A 17,996-nucleotide genomic window follows, 5' to 3' on the forward strand; every position below is an offset into this window, starting at 1 on the left:
TATCTGGTCTCCCACAGTACACAGAACATGGAAGGGCAATTATTTTAGTAAATATAAACTGGGTTTAACAACACTTTGAGGACTTTTGCAAGGTCTACTCATCTAGGTGTCATGCTGATGCAGACAAGGATCTCCAACCATACAGATCTACTTATGTGGTCCAGGAATTGTGACAAATGTGGAGATCCAAGGGTTACTATAACAGCCAGGCAACCAGAATTTTCAGGTTTTCTTAGGTGGATCTCATGGACCCTAGCTATCATGCACAAAACCCAACTGAGGCGAGAGGCTTCTGACCTTCTCCAAACTGACTCCAGTCCTCTTCACCAAGGCCTGAATGCGTGCCAAGGTCTCGTTCTCCTTCAGAAGCTCATAGGAGTTGAGTGGAGATCCAGCCAGGTTGCCGTTCTTCTTGTCGGACACCAGATCTGCAGCTTTGAGGCTCTTCAGTTTGGAGACGCTCTCGCTGCAGTGGAGATTCCCCTCAGGCGGGATGCCGAAGGACATCAGGACCTCGGAGACCTCCTGAATGAACTCCAGTTTGTTGGGGAACTGCGGAAGATCCTCAGGAAGCTCAATGAAATGGTTGTCAATATCCACAAAACAAAGATTGGCCTGGAAGAAATAAGGAGGAGGAGGAGGTTAAGGAGGAAAAGGAAGATAAGGAGAAGAAGAAAGAGGAGAAGGAGAATAAAGAGGAGGAGGAGGAGGAGAATAAAGAGGAGCAGGAGAAGGAGAATGAGGAGGAGGAGGAGGAGAATAAAGAGGAGGAGGAGAATATAGAGGAGGAGGAGGAGGAGAATAAAGAGGAGGAGGAGGAGAATATAGAGGAGGAGGAGGAGGAGAATAAAGAGGAGGAGGAGGAGAATAAAGAGGAGGAGGAGGAGAATAAAGAGGAGGAGGAGGAGGAGGAGGAGGAGAAGGAGAATAAAGAGGAGGAGGAGGAGAAGGAGAATAAAGAGGAGGAGGAGGAGGAGGAGGAGAAGGAGAATAAAGAGGAGGAGGAGGAGGAGAAGGAGAATAAAGAGGAGGAGGAGGAGGAGGAGAAGGAGAATAAAGAGGAGGAGGAGGAGGAGGAGAAGGAGAATAAAGAGGAGGAGGAGGAGGAGGAGGAGAAGGAGAATAAAGAGGAGGAGGAGGAGGAGGAGGAGAAGGAGAATAAAGAGGAGGAGGAGGAGGAGGAGAAGGAGAAGGAGAATAAAGAGGAGGAGGAGAAGGAGAATAAAGAGGAGGAGGAGGAGAATAAACAGGAGGAGAAGGAGGAGAATAAAGAGGAGAAGGAGAATGAGGAGGAGGAGGAGTATAAAGAGGAGGAGGAGAAGGAAGATAAGGAGAAGAAGAATGAGAAGAAAGAGGAGGAGGAGAATAAAGAGGAGGAGGAGGAGAAGGAGAATAAAGAGGAGGAGGAGGAGGAGGAGAAGGAGAATAAAGAGGAGGAGGAGAAGAAGAATAAAGAGGAGGAGGAGAAGAAAGAGAAGGAAGAAGATAAAAAGGAAGAGGAGGAGGAAAAGAATAAAAAGGAGGAGAAGGAAAATAAAAAGGAGGAGAAGGAGAATGAGAAGGAGGATAAGAAGAACCGAGGAGGATAAAGGAGAATAATGTTCACTACACATTTGCAGCAAACCATGCAACCAGTGCAATATGGAGAACAGTTCATCACGGAGCTAAACGATAAAAACTGAATTCAAAGACACGGTCTGAACAGTTATTTTATTATTGGTGTTATTATTTTTTTTTTTTTTGCACTTGTCAGACCAATATAATAAAAAGAGAGAGGAGAGGGCGCCAGACTGAGTGCAGCATTAGATGTACGATTTATTGGCACAGTAACAATTGACATCCTCCTTCAGTTCCCGGGAGTCTGGACCACGTCTTCGGTGACATGCCCAATTCTTTTTTTAACTCTTGTAAGTTTTCAACTGTTACTGTGCCAATAAATCCTACATCTAATGCTGCACTTAGTCTGGCGCCCCCTCCTCTCCTTCTTTTGCATACCGAGTCCAGCTTTGCTCTGAGGGTGCTGGTACTGATGCTGCCGCTTTGCTAATGTGCCAATGTGAATAATCATAATTTCTCCCCCCCCCCCCCATCTTGGACTTTGATGGACATTTTGGACTTTTTTTTTAGCTCCCGCCTCTCTCTATATTTATCTCTCTCTCTCCATCCATCCCTCTCTCTCTCCATCCATCCCTCTCCCCGTCTCTATCCATCCATCTCTCTCTCTCTCTATCCACCTCTCTCTCTCTCCATCCATCTCTCTCCATCTCTATCCATCTCTCTCTCCATCTCTATCCATCTCTCTCTCCATCTCTATCCATCTCTCTCTCCATCTCTATCCATCTCTCTCTCCATCTCTCTCTCCATCTCTATCTCTATCCACCTTTCTCTCTCTCTGCCCGTCTCTCTCTCTCTCTCTCTCTCTCTCTCTCTCTCTGCCCGTCTCTCTCTCTCTCTCTCTCTCTCTGCCCGTCTCTCTCTCTCTGCCCGTCTCTCTCTCTCTCTGCCCGTCTCTCTCTCTCTCTCTGCCCGTCTCTCTCTCTCTGCCCGTCTCTCTCTCTCTCTCTGCCCGTCTCTCTCTCTCTGCCCGTCTCTCTCTCTCTGCCCGTCTCTCTCTCTCTGCCCGTCTCTCTCTCTCTGCCCGTCTCTCTCCATCTATCCATCTCTCTCCATCCATCTCTCTCCATCCATCTCTCTCCATCCATCTCTCTCCATCCATCTCTCTCCATCCATCTCTCTCTCTCTCTCTCTCCATCTCTCTATCACCCTACCTCTCTCTCTCTCTCTCTCCATCTCTCTATCCACCTACCTCTCTCTCCATCTCTCTATCCACCTACCTCTCTCTCTCTATCCACCTCTCTCTCCACCTCTCTCTCTCTCCACCTCTCTCTCTCTCTCTCTCCATCCATCCATCTCTCTCTCTCTCCATCCATCCATCTCTCTCCATCTCTCTCTCCATCTCTATCCATCTCTCTTTCTATCCACCTTTCTCTCTCTCTGTCCGTCTCTCTCTCTCTCTCTGTCCGTCTCTCTCTCTCTCCCTGCCCGTCTCTCTCTCTCTCCCTGCCCGTCTCTCTCTCTCTCCCTGCCCGTGTCTCTCTCTCCCTGCCCGTGTCTCTATCTCCCTGCCCGTGTCTCTCTGTCCGTCTCTCTCCATCTCCCTCTCTCTCCCTCTCGCTCTCCATCTCTCTCCATCTCTCCACCCGTCCCTCTCTCGCCACCTGTCCCTCTCTCTCTCTATCCGTCTCTCTCTCTCTCTCCACCTCTCTCTCTCTCCCCATTTCTCTCTCTCCCCATCTCTCTCTCTCCCCATCTCTCTCTCTATCCATCTCTCTCTCTATCCATCTCTCTCTCTATCCATCTCTCTCTCTATATATATCTCGCTCTATATCTCTCTCTCTATCCATCTATCTATATATATCCCATGCAGCGCCAAATCTGTATATATTACAATACAATAAAAAAAAAAACTTTTGATGGGATATTTATTATTTTATATTTAACAGACTAAAATGGAGAGAATAAGAAACATTTTCTGACAGACTTTACATACTCGCAGCACAGAGACCAAACTGACGGAGACCGTTCTCAGTCCCTACCAACAGAGGGTAGATGGCAGGACTGACTCCCGATTGAGTGACCACTGTGACAGCCAATCACAGTGGTCACATGATCATAAATCCTTTGCAACAAACCCCCCCCCCCCCGGGTTCAGAACCTTTTTAAAGGAAGGGGTTAAAAGTGTTTTGAAACACAAACTGTTTCATGCTGCGCCTGTATCTGCAATCTCAGATGGACATCCCTGAGCCCGGCTTTTATATGAATGCACCTCTTTAGTTGTGTTGGCTGTAGATTGACCTACAGCTCTCCGGAGGGTTCTTAGCAGAAAGTCCCAGCATCTTCTCAGCTGTAGTCACCACAAGAGTGCGGATTGCCCCGTAGAAGCCACTCATGCTGGACGATCAGCGGTGAGCCGTCAGCTCAGAATAATCCGCCAATTGTTCTGGCAACTCAATGATTCCTTGTGTGCCGCGCTCACACACTGCCGGCCTTCATCGGGATATAAAGTGCCTTCCGACGGCACCTCTGTCACTGCTCTCCGGGATGGACCGGGTTCTGCTGCCGCTACGTTGTCCTCTTTAGTTTGGATTGAAAGAGACAACGGCCAATCGGAGTAAAGTGATAGTATCTACAGACAGCAAACCTGGTGGAGCTCAGAGAGGAGGGGGGGGGGGGGTGATGCCAAGGCACCCTCTCCAACCTGACAGTTTTAGGGCCTGCTGATTGGTTGTCATACACTTCCATACCTGAAAGATCCGCTCTGTTAGCAAGGACCCCAACAGTGCAGGAGTGTGGCGAAGTATACATGACTGCAGGGTGGGCTATCTGAAACGGCAACATGACAGGGCCTCTTTAAAGGGAAACTACTTTGTATGTTGAAGAAGAGCTACATTGCATCTGGGCAAACCAAAAACTCTCATTTATTTTTCATATTCAAAGCAAACTCTCCATGAAATGACATAAAAAACACATTGAGAAGGGTTGGAGAACCCAAGGTTGACCTCCATCTTGAAATTCTAGTTGCTGGCCATCAATACTTCCAAGTCACTGACCCACAACAATTCAGGCAAAGAAAGTAAAAAAAAAGTCAGGAGACCTTATCTGCACACTTGTTCTGGGGCGGGGACTCGGATACCAGACGATAACTAATTCAACTAGGAAGCCTCCATGCCCCTTCAGGAGAGGTCTTCTTCAACCCCAGGGGATGGAGATGGTAAAGATTTTGACTGCCAGACTTGCTCACCTCCTGCGGTAGCTCCAGCTTGGACCTGTCATCCAGCCCATTGGAGTGTAGCCCCATCAGGTAGGGCACCGGTGCATCCAGGAAGTGGAGGAGGGATGCTGGAAGGATTGGCACGTAGACGTGCTGCCACTGGAAGGGGAACATCAGACCCGTGATGGTTTCCGCCACCGTCATCAGCCTCTGGTAATCTGCAAATCAAGAAGGTAACGTGACCACAGATGTAGCGGTGACACCATGGAGGATGCTCAGATCCCAAAGATTTTTTTTTTCTTTCATGGAATATAGAAAGATTAGAACTAGGGGCATACCTACAGATCATGGGGCCCCATTGCAACATTTTAAGAGGGGCCCCCTAACAACCACTGTCTGTAGCACATAGTTTTAGGTGTGACAATGCGGTCACTGACCTTCCAGAATGCCTGAATCGAGGCAGGAGAGAGGTCAGCATAGTCCATATACAGGCAAAAAGCAGGTTGCCAGGGAAGAGCAACAGTGCAGGAAATTAAATGTAAAGAGGTTTCCAAGGCTGAAGGATTTTTTTTTGTTTTTTTTTTACACCTTTCATACATTCTGTGCATGAAGGTAAAAAACCTCCTGCAAGCAGCTCTCCTCCCCCAATACTTACCTGAGCCCGATCTCAATCCAGTGATGCGCAGCGGTCCTCACTGGCTCAGAGATTTATTTTTTCTTTCAGGTACTTCTATAGCGCTGTCGATTTACACAGCACTTTACATATATATTGTGCATTCACATCAGTCCCCGCCCCCGAGGAGCGTACAATCTAAGGTCCCTAATTTACATTCATACACAGACTAGGGCCAATTTAGACAGGAGCCAATTAGCCTACTAGCATGTCTTTGGAACGTTGGAGGAAACAGGAGTACCCGGAGGAAACCCACGCAGGCACAGGGAGAACTTCCTAACTCCAGGCAGGTGGTGCCGTGGTTGGGATACACTATATTGCCAATAATACTGGGCCAGCCCTCCAAATCATGTGATTCAGATGTTCCAATCCCCTCCATATGTGATTCAGGTGTTCCAATCCCCTCCCAGTCATGTGATTCAGGTGCTCCAATCCCCTCCATATGTGATTCAGGTGTCCCAATCCCCTCCATATCATGTGATTCAGGTGCTCCAATCCCCTCCATGGACACAGGTGTATACAATCAAGTCCCTAGGCATGCAGGCGGCTTCTACAAACATTGGTGAAAGAATGGGTCGCTCTCAGGAGCTCAGTGACTCCAAGCGTGGTCCCGTGATAGGTGGCCACCTGGGCAATAAGTCCATCCGGGACATTTCCTGGCTACTAAATATTCCACGCTCAACTGTTAGTGGGATTATAACAAAGTGGAAGCAACTGGGAACAACAGCCACTCAGCCACCAAGTGGTAGGCCACGTCACATGACAGGGCGGGGTCAGCGCATGCTGAAGCGCACAGTGCGCAGAAGCCGCCAACTGTCTGCAGAGTCAATAGCTAAAGACCTCCAAACTTGGTGTGGCCTTCAGATGAGCCCAACAACAGTGCGTAGAGAGCTTCATGGAATGGGTTTCCATGGCCGAGCAGCTGCATCCAAGCCTTCCATCACCAAGTGCAATGCAAAGCGTCGGATGCCGAGGTGTAAAGCACACCGCCACTGGACTCTAGAGCAGAGGAGACGTGTTCTCTGGAGGGACCAATCACGCTTCTTTGTCTGGCGGATGGACGTGTCTGGGTTTGGCGGTGGAGAACGGTACTTGTCTGACTGCATTGTGCCAAGTGTAAAGTTTGGTGGCGGGGGGATTATGGTGTGGGGTTGTTTTTCAGGGGTTGGGCTTGGCCCCCTAGTTCCAGTGAAGGAAACTCTTAAGGTGACATTTTGGACAATTTCATGCTCTCAACTTTGTGGGAGGAGTTTGGGGATGGCCCTTCCTGTTCCAACATGACTGCACACCAGGGCACAAAGCAAGGTCCATAAAGACATGGAGGAGCCAGTTTGGGGTGGAGGAACTTGACTGTCCTGCACAGAGTCCTGACCTCAACCCCATAGAACACCTTTGGGATGAATTAGAGCGGAGACTGCGAGCCAGGCCTCCTCCCCCGACATCAGTGCCTGACCTGACAAATGTGCTTCTGGAAGAATGGTCCAACCTTCCCATAGACACCCTCCTAAACCTTGTGGACGGCCTTCCCAGAAGAGTTGAAGCTGTTATAGCTGCAAAGGGCGGGGCCAACTCAATATTGAACCCTACGGACTAAGACTGGGGGGCCATTAAAGGTCGTGTGTGTGGAAAGGGCGGGGCCAACTCAATATTGAACCCTACGGACTAAGACTGGGGGGGCCATTAAAGGTCATGTGTGTGGAAAGGGCGGGGCCAACTCAATATTGAACCCTACGGACTAAGACTGGGGGGGCCATTAAAGGTCATGTGTGTGGAAAGGGCGGGGCCAACTCAATATTGAACCCTACGGACTAAGACTGGGGGGCCATTTAAGGTTCATGTGTGTGGAAAGGGCGGGGCCAACTCAATATTGAACCCTACGGACTAAGACTGGGGGGCCATTAAAGGTCATGTGTGTGGAAAGGCCGGTGGTCCAAAACTTTTGGCATCATAGTGTAGACATTAGCTCCCACTGCTGTCAATCACAGCCAGTGAGGAGGGAGCCAGGGGGGGGGGGACAGGGCTGAGCCACACAAAGGCGCCTCGGGAGCAAGCATGCGTAAGTGAACCAATAGATAGTGGCTTGCTATGGGGGCACTCAGTAGGGGGGAGGGGCCAGGAGTGTTGGTGGGGCAGCTAAGAAGGGGAGGATCGAAGCTTCTCTGTACAAAACCACCGCACAGTGCAAGCAATTGTAACATGTTTGTTATTAAAAAAAATATATACTTTGTATCACTTTAATCATTAGAGTAGCAATAATAACCATCAGGATATTTCATGTGATTACATAGTGGATGATGCTCCTGCACACAATTACAGGAACAAGCTTTACTGGGGAGAATTTTTATTTAACAACTTTATGAAGAGGTTGTTAAATAAAACTGACATAAAAGCTTCATTTCAGAGTGGGGGAGGGGTGGGGGGGGGGCTGTAGTAGAAGCTCCAATGGCACTAAATCTACATTGTGAAGACAGCTAAACGAATTCTTGGATACAAAGTAAAAGGGGTCTGTGACTAGAAATGATCTTGAAGGCTTCTAAATTACTGACTGTGCCTCAACCACTCCCATAAACAAAGGGCCCCTTCCCACCTCCGGGCCCCATAGAAGCTGCACACACAGTGGACTATTACGGCTACAATTACTACCACTGTCAGGTGTTTCGGTCGCTGCCTGCGTCCCATCAGGGAGATTTCCTTTTACTTCCTGTCCCGGTGACACAATAGGAAGTGAGAGGAAACCTCTTCAAAATGAAGAGAAATACCAGAACACGTGTCCTCGTTATAAGATTTCTACTTTGTTCCTGTTCGGGTGACAACTGTAGAATTTTGGATCCCCCATTAATTTCTGGCTCAGTGATAACGTCCACCAGGACAAACATTAGGGACACAGACAGCAATACGAACAGGACAGAAGTACTACTCCCTCCCCCCCCACAAAAAAAAAAATATATTATATAAAAAAATTAAATACAATAAGATAATAAAATTAATATATATATATATATATATATATATATATATTTTTTTTTTTCAATTTATTTAAAAATAATTAAATGCAGTATATATATATATAAACATACACACATACATACACACTGCATTTAATTATTTTTAAATAAGTAAAAAAAAAAAAAAATGATATATATATATATATATATATATATATATATATTTTTTTTTTTTTTTTTTTTTTTTTTTCTCATTTATTTATTATAATTAAATGCAGCATTTTCAGGAACCAACACCTGTAACAAAGTTTCACAGAGAACACACGATGGCCGCCCCTTTCCAAACAAATGTTTCTGTTATAGTTGGAGTCTGATGGGCTCCATTAGCTCATGGCAGCAACCAGAAGGCTATCACTGCTGACCTCTCCTCCTGAAAATGCTAGCTGTCTGGCTGTTGGATCTATCTTCTGGATTCAATACTGAGAGGTCAGTGTCCAGGAACAGTGAGAAGGGCTTCCGACTTCTCTCCAAGTTTCCGGATACACCGACTTTTTTCGGATCAGTGATTTTGAATGGAAATGGGAGGATCAGCATTACAGACAAGACAACTTTCAATACTGGCAGCCCTGTATTTCTCTTAGCACAGGTTTCATTTCCAGCATCCACCAAATCATCAAGACGCGGAGGTGTATTTTTAGGACCCAAATTTCATTGGCTACCGTTGGGTTTGGACTTATGAAATTTCCAGTAGTTTCTAGTAAAATTGGTTACAGCTGGCCTAGCCCCAAGAGGGTTGGGTTCTAAAGCTTTGATTGGACACCGGACAGACCTGACTTCTTGCACTATATGGGCAAATGTTTGGGGACACCTGACCCTCATGCCTCTATGCTCTTGTTGGACATCCATAGAAGGAAGCTGCCCTGGTTTTGCTGGGACAGCCCCAAATCCCTGTCCCAATGGGGCTCTGTCCCAGGATCACTCTTTATTGAGTTACAATAACTCAATAAAAGCATGTTAACTAAGGGGGTGGTTCCCACATATTTAGATTTGGGACTGTGCCAGAAAGTGGCCTTGGTGTGACTACCCAGAACTGGACATGACAAGTTTGGGCTGTGTTTGGAGGTGACAGTGTCTTGTAGATGGGACTAATGTTAATTTGGACATCCCATTCCAAAACCATGACCGTTTCTATGGAGTTTCCGTCCCACTTATGGCTACAACATCCTCCACTCTTCTGGGAAGGCTTTCCACAAGGTTTTGGAGGCTGTCCGTTGGAAATTTTGGTCATTTGTGAGATCAAGTAATGAAGCTGGATGTTGGATAAGAACACCTGGCTTGTTTCATTTTATCGCAAAGAGTTGAGGTCAGGTATCTGTGCAGGACCACTCCAGTTCCCCCATACCCAACTGGTCAAACCATGTCTTTATGAAGCTGCTTGGTAGGGTTGAGGTCAGGGCTCTGTGCAGGACACTCCAGTTCCCCCATACCAAACTGGTCAAACCATGTCTTTACGGAGCTGTTTGGTAGGGTTGAGGTCAGGGCTCTGTGCAGGACACTCCAGTTCCCCCACACGCAACTGGTCAAACCATGTCTTTATGGAGCTGTTTGGTAGGGTTGAGGTCAGGGCTCTGTGCAGGACACTCCAGTTCCCCCCACACGCAACTGGTCAAACCATGTCTTTATGGAGCTGTTTGGTAGGGTTGAGGTCAGGGCTCTGTGCAGGACACTCCAGTTCCCCCCACACGCAACTGGTCAAACCATGTCTTTATGGAGCTGTTTGGTAGGGTTGAGGTCAGGGCTCTGTGCAGGACACTCCAGTTCCCCCCACACGCAACTGGTCAAACCATGTCTTTATGGAGCTGTTTGGTAGGGTTGAGGTCAGGGCTCTGTGCTGGACACTCAAGTTCCTCTACACTTTCCACAAGATTTTGGAGGGTGTTTGTGGGCATTTGGTCTCATTTGTGAGGTCAGGTACTGATGTTGGATGAGAAGACCTGGCTCACCAGTGACGTTCCAATTCACCACAAAGGTGTTCAGAAAGCGTGAGGTTGCGGGTCTGTTCAGGACAGTCAATTGCCTCCATAGCAAACTGGTCAAACCATGTCTTTATAGTGCTGGCTTTGTACAGAGGGGCACTGGTACAGAAAGGGCCTTCACCAAACTGTTAACACAAGGTTGGTAGAGGACAATTGTTTCCAGTGTAGTATTTACAGTATTCATCACTAGGGGCGGACTGACCATTGGGAAACTCGGGCACTTCCCAAGGGCCCGGGGTCAGTAGGGGGCCCCAAGAGATGCCCCTGGTACCTTTTTCATAGGCTTTTTTGAGTTTGGGCAAGGACACAGGGGCCCCATGATCCCCTATTGCCCGGGGGCCCCATGAGTTGTCAGTCCGCCCCTGCTCATCACTGGAAACACCTGAACTCCATCATCTGGAGGGGGGGGGGGAGGTTTACATACCCATGGACATATAGATTACGTACGCTGCGAGTAGAGGAGGATCTGGAACTCCAGCAATGCACAGGTGAAGAGCTGTACAACATTCTCTACTCCAAGCAATTCAAACACCTCCTTCACTGGAAAGTCAAACAGTGGCAGTTCATTGGTACTCGGCCTTTGACATATAATTGGTCCATAGACTCCCGAAAACTTTAATGACCTCCCTGCAGGAGGGAGAGGCACCTCGTAGAGGATGTTATAGATATAGCTCTCCAACGGCAGCGGTGGGGGCTGCGGAGATGAGACGGCCTGGTGCAGCTGTTCCAGAACCTTCTTGCAAGCTGTCATGAAGGACATGGGGGCGATGAGGCAGATGCACTTCGAGACGTATAAAGTGTCCCGAGAAATATCATAGGAGTTGAACCTCTGCAGCTTGGAAATGGAGGAGTCATTGCAATCCTCAGTGCAGTTCGTGCTGCCATTGGTGGCGGATGTGTGGATGATGTCATACTCTGCGTTGTGCATGTGGTACAGGGTCTGCATGGCGCTGCATATCTGCTTGCTGGTGACTTCCTCAAAGAAAGTGAGGGAGAACCCAAACGTCCTCGACCCATCTTCCCGCGTGATGATAAAAGAGTGAAATTGGGGGTCGCGGCAGTCGGCCTGAGTCTTGAAGGAAAGCCCTTTTGGCATACATAGCTGTGCAAACAAGACAAGGAAACAATTAACGGAGATCAAACACTTGGTCATACAAAGACCAAAGTAACATTGTTTATAAACATTGATCAGACGGGAGATAGAGAGATACAAAGTATCATTGTTTATAAACATTGATCAGACAGGAGAGAAATACAAAGTAATATTATTTATAAACATCGATCAGACGGGAGATAGAGAGATACAAAGTAACATTGTTTATAAACATCGATCAGACAGGAGAGAAATACAAAGTAATATTATTTATAAACATCGATCAGACGGGAGATGGAGAGATACAAAGTAACATTGTTTATAAACATCGATCAGACAGGAGAGAAATACAAAGTAATATTATTTATAAACATCGATCAGACGGGAGATGGAGAGATACAAAGTAACATTGTTTATAAACATCGATCAGACGGGAGATGGAGAGATACAAAGTAACATTGTTTATAAACATCGATCAGACGGGAGATGGAGAGATACAAAGTAACATTGTTTATAAACATCGATCAGACGGGAGATGGAGAGATACAAAGTAACATTGTTTATAAACATCGATCAGACGGGAGATAGAGAAATACAAAGTAACAATGTTTATAAACATCGGTCAGAGGGGAAAGAGATACAAAGTAACACTGTCTATAAACATTGTTCAGACGGGAGATATACAAAATAACTGTTTATAAACATTGCTCAGATGGGAGATAGAGAGATACAAAGTAACACTGTCTATAAACATTGTTCAGACGGGAGATATACAAAATAACTGTTTATAAACATTGCTCAGATGGGAGATAGAGAGATACAAAGTAACATTGTTACTTTTATATTTCCTGTTTCATTCAAAAAGTTCCTATTCAACCCCTTTTTAACCCTTCGATTACCCCAATGCACTAATTATTTTCTTCCCCACTTACCTGTTATTTTCCTGCTGATTTTACTTTATTTTTCTAACTCAATATTTTTTTATTTTTTTTTTTAAAAAACACTCTTTTTTGTTTTTATTTTTTTTAGTGTCACATTGCAAACTGCACAAAACTGAAAGCAAAAAGCCCAATTTTTTTTTTGTATTTAAATAACAGCACTAGGGGCGGTACCTTTGGTTCCCCCAATGAAAAGCAGATGAATGAAAAGGTCCGCCTCCTGCAATCGTGGGATGCTTTTCATTGGGGGGGAATCGACAGTACGGCTTCAATGAATGGAGTGCGGGGCGGAAAGGGCGGGCATGATCAGCGTTCGCCGGGTGCAGCAGCTCATATTAACCCCCGCGGCACCGCAACATCACTGCTGTGGGGGTGTCACGGGACGTCACAGAACACATCAGCCACCAGCACATGGGACACTCTTTATTCAAAGTATTGGCCCTGGTGGGTTTTTTTGTGTTTTTTTTTTTTCTTAAAAGCACTAAATTTCAGCTTTAAATGATAATGAAATTAAGTTATTGCCCAATTAACCCCTTGACGCCGAGCGCACGAAAATATGCGGCCTCTAGGCGTCCGGGTCTTGACGCTGAGCGGCCGGATATTTGCGTGCAATTAGAAAATACATACAGTATGTGCTGAGAGCGCTCCCAGCACACGTCCATGACTCACAGAAAGGTCCCGATCTCCCCTTGCGATCGGGACCTTTTCCGATCATGTGTCCGCCATGACGGCGAATCACGGCGGTCACATGACCATAAAACCCTGCCCACCTCCCGGCTTCTGAAACTCATAAAGGGCCAGGAGGCGCCAGCGCGGAGATATTAAAAGGCCAATAACAGAAATATAAAAAAAATGGCTCCGCTCCATAGGGTGACACAGGTGTAGGAGCTTCTCGTCATCCAATAAAAACACTCCAACACTTACCATACCCACTGCGTCTTGGTCGAACGCGTTCCACTCTACATTTTCTGGATAGCGAGCCAGAACCTTCGACTTAAATGTGCGTCTGAGCGGCGTCTGCTCAAAATTCTCTCCTTGAAGAGAAAAATGCATTTGGTTGATTGTGCGTTGGGACGTTTTCCGGCCCCGCCCACCCGAAAAAAAAAAAAACACAGTGGGATGACAGAGCGGGCCGGTTAGTCAGCAGAGAAAAAAAAAAAAAGCAACAAAGAGAATCTGATTAATTTATATAACATTTCATTTTCACTCAATAGACCACAGACAGGAATAATCACATGACAGGTAAACATTGTATCTATTTTCAAAGCGTTCAAAAATCAGCGGCGCAATGTGATGAAAATGTGATTTCTCCTGTAAACTGTAGACTGCACAAAACAAAAAATCAAAGTTGAAAAAAACAAAAAAAAAAAAAAAAACAAACCCATCAGGACCAGTTCACACCACTGCATTAGAAAAACAAAGAGGGCGCCACCTAAGTGTAGCGGATGATGAAAAGCATAAAATCTACAAGGCTCTGTATTCATTCTCTTCAACGCTCTAAAGCCCCATAAAGCTCAATGAGTGCGTTGAAGAGAGTTTTTCTTCTAAAATTTCGCAAATAAATAATCTTTCTTAATAAATCTTGGCCAAAATGTATTCATCTATCTTTTTAGTAAAAAAAATTAAATAACCCAAATTAGTTTATAACCAAAAATTATACATTTTTCAAATTTTTTATATTTTAATTTTTTTTTTTAGATTATTTATGCTTTTTTTTTTTTAACATACTGTCACCCTAGCAGTATAGCGTCACCATGGTGACACTGTACTATATGTGGGGGGTGATGAAAAAATGTTTTTTCTTTTTTTACACTGATTGCTTTTACACCCATAAACGCTGTAAAAGCAATCATTTCTCCTTCTCTCTGACTGAATTCTTGCAGCCATTGAGAACTACTGTGAGAGCTGTGATTGGTCACAGCTTGTCACATGGTACAAGGCTGTTGTGAATGGCCCTGTACCATGTGATCTCTGTGATCATTCACAGATTTCACACGTAGTAAGCAATGATGTGAGAAGTGACATCTTGCTTACTACTCTGCATGTGATCACTGATTGGCCAATCAGTGATCACATGATCGGGACCTCGCACAGAGGTCCCGTACGACGATCGGTGTTCCACTGTGTACGGAGGACACAGCGGGCACCAGATCGCAGTGCTGCGTGATCCCAGGGAGCGCGCACAGTTCAAAATGGCGGGCGCCGTTTATGAACGACAACCCGCCCCTGCACTGCCACCGTCCGGCCGTTTATATACAGGGGCCAGACAGCAAGTGGTTAAATGATTGGAATGAATAAGCAGTTAATGTTCTACAAGGAATAGGAAATGTATTGTACTTCGTATTAATTGTATAATTTGTAACAGAGTATTGAAAAAAATTATTTGATTAAAATGCGCCTTGAGGAGCGCCTTGCGATCTAATTTTTAATGCGTTTTGTTAAAAAGATGCAACAACGCAAGATGCGTTTTTTTGTGTGCATTACCTGTTCTTCCTATCCTCTTTCTCCATTTTTGGGGTGGTGTCTGTGTTCCTTTAACGCATGTTAAATATTATTATAATTTGTTTTCGTGCGCTTTTTGCACACAGAGATCCTGCCTTGTAGGGTACATAGAGCACAATGGTGTGAATAGGCCCTGAACCTTAGTTCAATGTAAAAAAAAAAAAAAAGGAAAGCAATAAAAAAAAGAAAAAAAAAGGAGAAAAACAAAGAAAGGAAAAAAAGGAGAGAAAAAAAAAGGAAAGGAAGGAGAGAGAGAAAAAAAGAGAACTACAAAAGAGGAAAAGAAAGGAGAGTGAAAGAGGAGAGCAAAACAGGAGAGAGAAAAGAAAGAGAGAAAAGAAAGAGAGAAAAGAAAGAGAAAAGAAAGAGAAAAGAAAGAGAAAAGAGAGCAGAGCAGAGCAGAGGAGAGAGAGCAGAGCAGAGGAGAGAGAGCAGAGCAGAGGAGAGAGAGCAGAGCAGAGGAGAGAGAGCAGAGCAGAGGAGAGAGAGCAGAGCAGAGGAGAGAGAGCAGAGCAGAGGAGAGAGAGCAGAGGAGAGGAGAGAGAGCAGAGCAGAGGAGAGAGAGCAGAGCAGAGGAGAGAGAGCAGAGCAGAGGAGAGAGAGCAGAGCAGAGAGAGCAGAGCAGAGGAGAGAGAGCGGAGGAGAGAGAGCAGAGGAGAGAGAGCAGAGGAGAGAGAGCAGAGGAGAGAGAGCAGAGGAGAGAGAGCAGAGGAGAGAGAGCAGAGGAGAGAGAGCAGAGGAGAGAGAGCAGAGCAGAGGAGAGAGAGCAGAGCAGAGGAGAGAGAGCAGAGCAGAGGAGAGAGAGCAGAGGAGAGGAGAGAGAGCAGAGGAGAGAGAGCAGAGCAGAGGAGAGAGAGCAGAGGAGAGGAGAGAGAGCAGAGGAGAGGAGAGAGAGCAGAGGAGAGGAGAGAGAGCAGAGGAGAGGAGAGAGAGCAGAGGAGAGGAGAGAGAGCAGAGGAGAGGAGAGAGAGCAGAGGAGAGGAGAGCAGAGGAGAGGAGAGAGAGCAGAGGAGAGGAGAGAGAGCAGAGGAGAGGAGAGAGAGCAGAGGAGAGGAGAGAGAGCAGAGGAGAGGAGAGAGAGCAGAGGAGAGAGAGCAGAGGAGAGAGAGCAGAGGAGAGAGAGCAGAGGAGAGAGAGCAAAGGAGAGGAGAGAGAGCAGAGGAGAGGAGAAGAGAAAGGAGGGAAGAGAAAGGAGGGAAGAGAAAGGAGGGAAGAGAAAGGAGGGAAGAGAAAGAGGAGAGAGGAAAAAAGAGAAAAAAAAAGAAAAAGAGAAAATACAAGAGAGAGGGGGGGGGGGAGAAGAGAGGGAGAGAGAGAGAAAAGAGGAGAAAAGGAGGGAAAAAAAGGGGGGGAAAAAAGAAAGAGAGAAAAGAAAGAGAGAAAAGAAAGAGAGAAAAGAAAGAGAAAAAAGAAAGAGAGAAAAGAAAGAGAAAAAAGAGAGAAAACAAAGAGGAAAAAAGTGAATAAAAAACGAGAGAAATCAGCAGCTAAATGACTTTCCTTGCGTCTTTGCTGCAATCACATTTTCACAGCAGAGAGAACACTGAGCCGCTGTTTTCTGGAGGATCAGGAAGAAAAAGATTGCAGCTAAAAGTAGGACAGAGGACGCACACAGGAAGTGCGACTGAAAAGCAGAACATGGCGCACTTCTTCTACGGGAAGTGTAGTAATCCTAACCAAGCTGACAAAAGCGAGAGATTTCCCGCCAGAACCCGACAAAGCAGAGACAGCAGTGATCAGCGGAGTGGTTATTTAAGCTCCCTATCCTCCGGTGTAGCCTCATTGTGCCGCCCATGGAGAGAATTCCCGGCAATTTTACTAAAGGGCCCCATTACATTATTGCATGCGAGTCGCAGCATGGCGGTGCCATTCGACAGCCCACTGCAACCCAAAAATGGGCAGAATATTTATTCGATCCCATTGGTGACGGGAATATCCCGGATGTTGGTGCTGTAAGGGTAGAAAATGTCTCGTATTGTTGTGTTGGTTGTCATTGGGCAGCTTTTTCCTACTTCCTAGGCGGTCACTGAGACAGGAAGTAAGACCAATCTCTCCAATGGGAACACAGGAATGTGGGGACACCAATAGGCTGTAATGGTTTAGGAATCCCCCAGCCCCCCCCCCGCACAATGATGCTACACCATATTGCAGGCTTAGTCAACCATCGACTGTCCAGGTGTTGGTGAACCGTAGGCCCCCCCAAGAATACCCCTGAAGCCAACCACTGGACAGTCCATGGCGCCCGCGATGGAGTCTTTTGTATTTTTCAGGCTGGAGCATTTGGTTAGAGTAGAAGCCGAGATCCGTCCACGTTCCGTTTACCTTCAGTACCGGGCAGAAAGGGCCCAATGGCACCCTGGACTCTGGAGGCTTTTATGTAGTCACATAGTGCTGAACAATGATAAGAGAACATTATGGTGACACATGGTGACAGGATGGAGACAGACGACACCAACACATCAACCTAAAGACATCAGAACTAAACAAACAATGCTTTTGTGGTCAGAGGGGAAGGGGCCCCCCGTACCTTGGTGGTCAGTAGAGAAGGATTCCCCCATACCTTGGTGGTCAGTGGAGAAGGATTCCCCCATACCTTGGTGGTCAGTGGAGAAGGATTCCCCCATACCTTGGTGGTCAGTGGAGAAGGGTGACCCATACCTTGGTGGTCAGTGGAGAAGGGCCCCCTTACAATGGTGATCAGTGGAGGATTCCCCCATACCTTGGAGGTCAGTGGAGAAGGACCACCCATACCTTGGTGGTCAGTGGATAAGGACCCCCCATACCATGGTGGTCAGTGGATAAGGACCCCCCATACCATGGTGGTCAGTGGAGAAGGGCCCCCTTACAATGGTGGTCAGTTGAGAAGGATCCCCCCATACCTTGGTGGTCAGTGGAGAAGGGGCACCCATACCTTGGTGGTCAGTGGAGAAGGGCCACCCATACCTTGGTGGTCAGTGGAGAAGGGCCACCCATACCTTGGTGGTCAGTGGAGAAGGGCCACCCATACCTTGGTGGTCAGTGGAGAAGGGCCACCCATA

The 17,996-nt window shown here is 46.7% G+C and overlaps 1 protein-coding gene across 1 annotated transcript; it reads right to left on the reverse strand.

Moving 5' to 3' along the window:
* Window positions 1-237: 237 nt before the first annotated feature.
* On the reverse strand, window positions 238-17,990 carry LOC149427283 (DENN domain-containing protein 5A-like). Its single transcript, XM_089668175.1, has 5 exons — window positions 17,281-17,990; window positions 13,381-13,490; window positions 10,873-11,527; window positions 4,802-4,989; window positions 238-615 (listed from the first exon to the last, which is right to left on the reverse strand). Exons 1-5 carry the CDS (start codon window positions 17,369-17,371, stop codon window positions 253-255), a joined length of 1,407 nt encoding a protein of 468 aa, XP_089524301.1. The 5' UTR covers window positions 17,372-17,990; the 3' UTR covers window positions 238-252.
* Window positions 17,991-17,996: the final 6 nt, after the last annotated feature.

The sequence above is a fragment of the Staurois parvus genome, unplaced genomic scaffold (genome assembly GCF_062004578.1).
Source record: "Staurois parvus isolate SC_StPar_1 unplaced genomic scaffold, SC_StPar_1.0 ptg003920l, whole genome shotgun sequence".
In the NCBI taxonomy this organism is placed as follows: Eukaryota; Metazoa; Chordata; class Amphibia; order Anura; family Ranidae; genus Staurois; species Staurois parvus.

What these genes read in the sequence shown, in the direction of transcription:
- LOC149427283 (XM_089668175.1), bottom strand. Translation starts at nt 17,371, where the DNA reads ATGTTCTCTTATCATTGTTCAGCACTATGTGACTACATAAAAGCCTCC. An exon ending in CTTTCTGCCCGGTACTGAAG is followed by an intron (nt 13,491 to 17,280) that starts GTAAACGGAACG and finishes TTTCTCTTCAAG; the next exon opens with GAGAGAATTTTGAGCAGACG. An exon ending in ACCAAGACGCAGTGGGTATG is followed by an intron (nt 11,528 to 13,380) that starts GTAAGTGTTGGA and finishes TTGTTTGCACAG; the next exon opens with CTATGTATGCCAAAAGGGCT.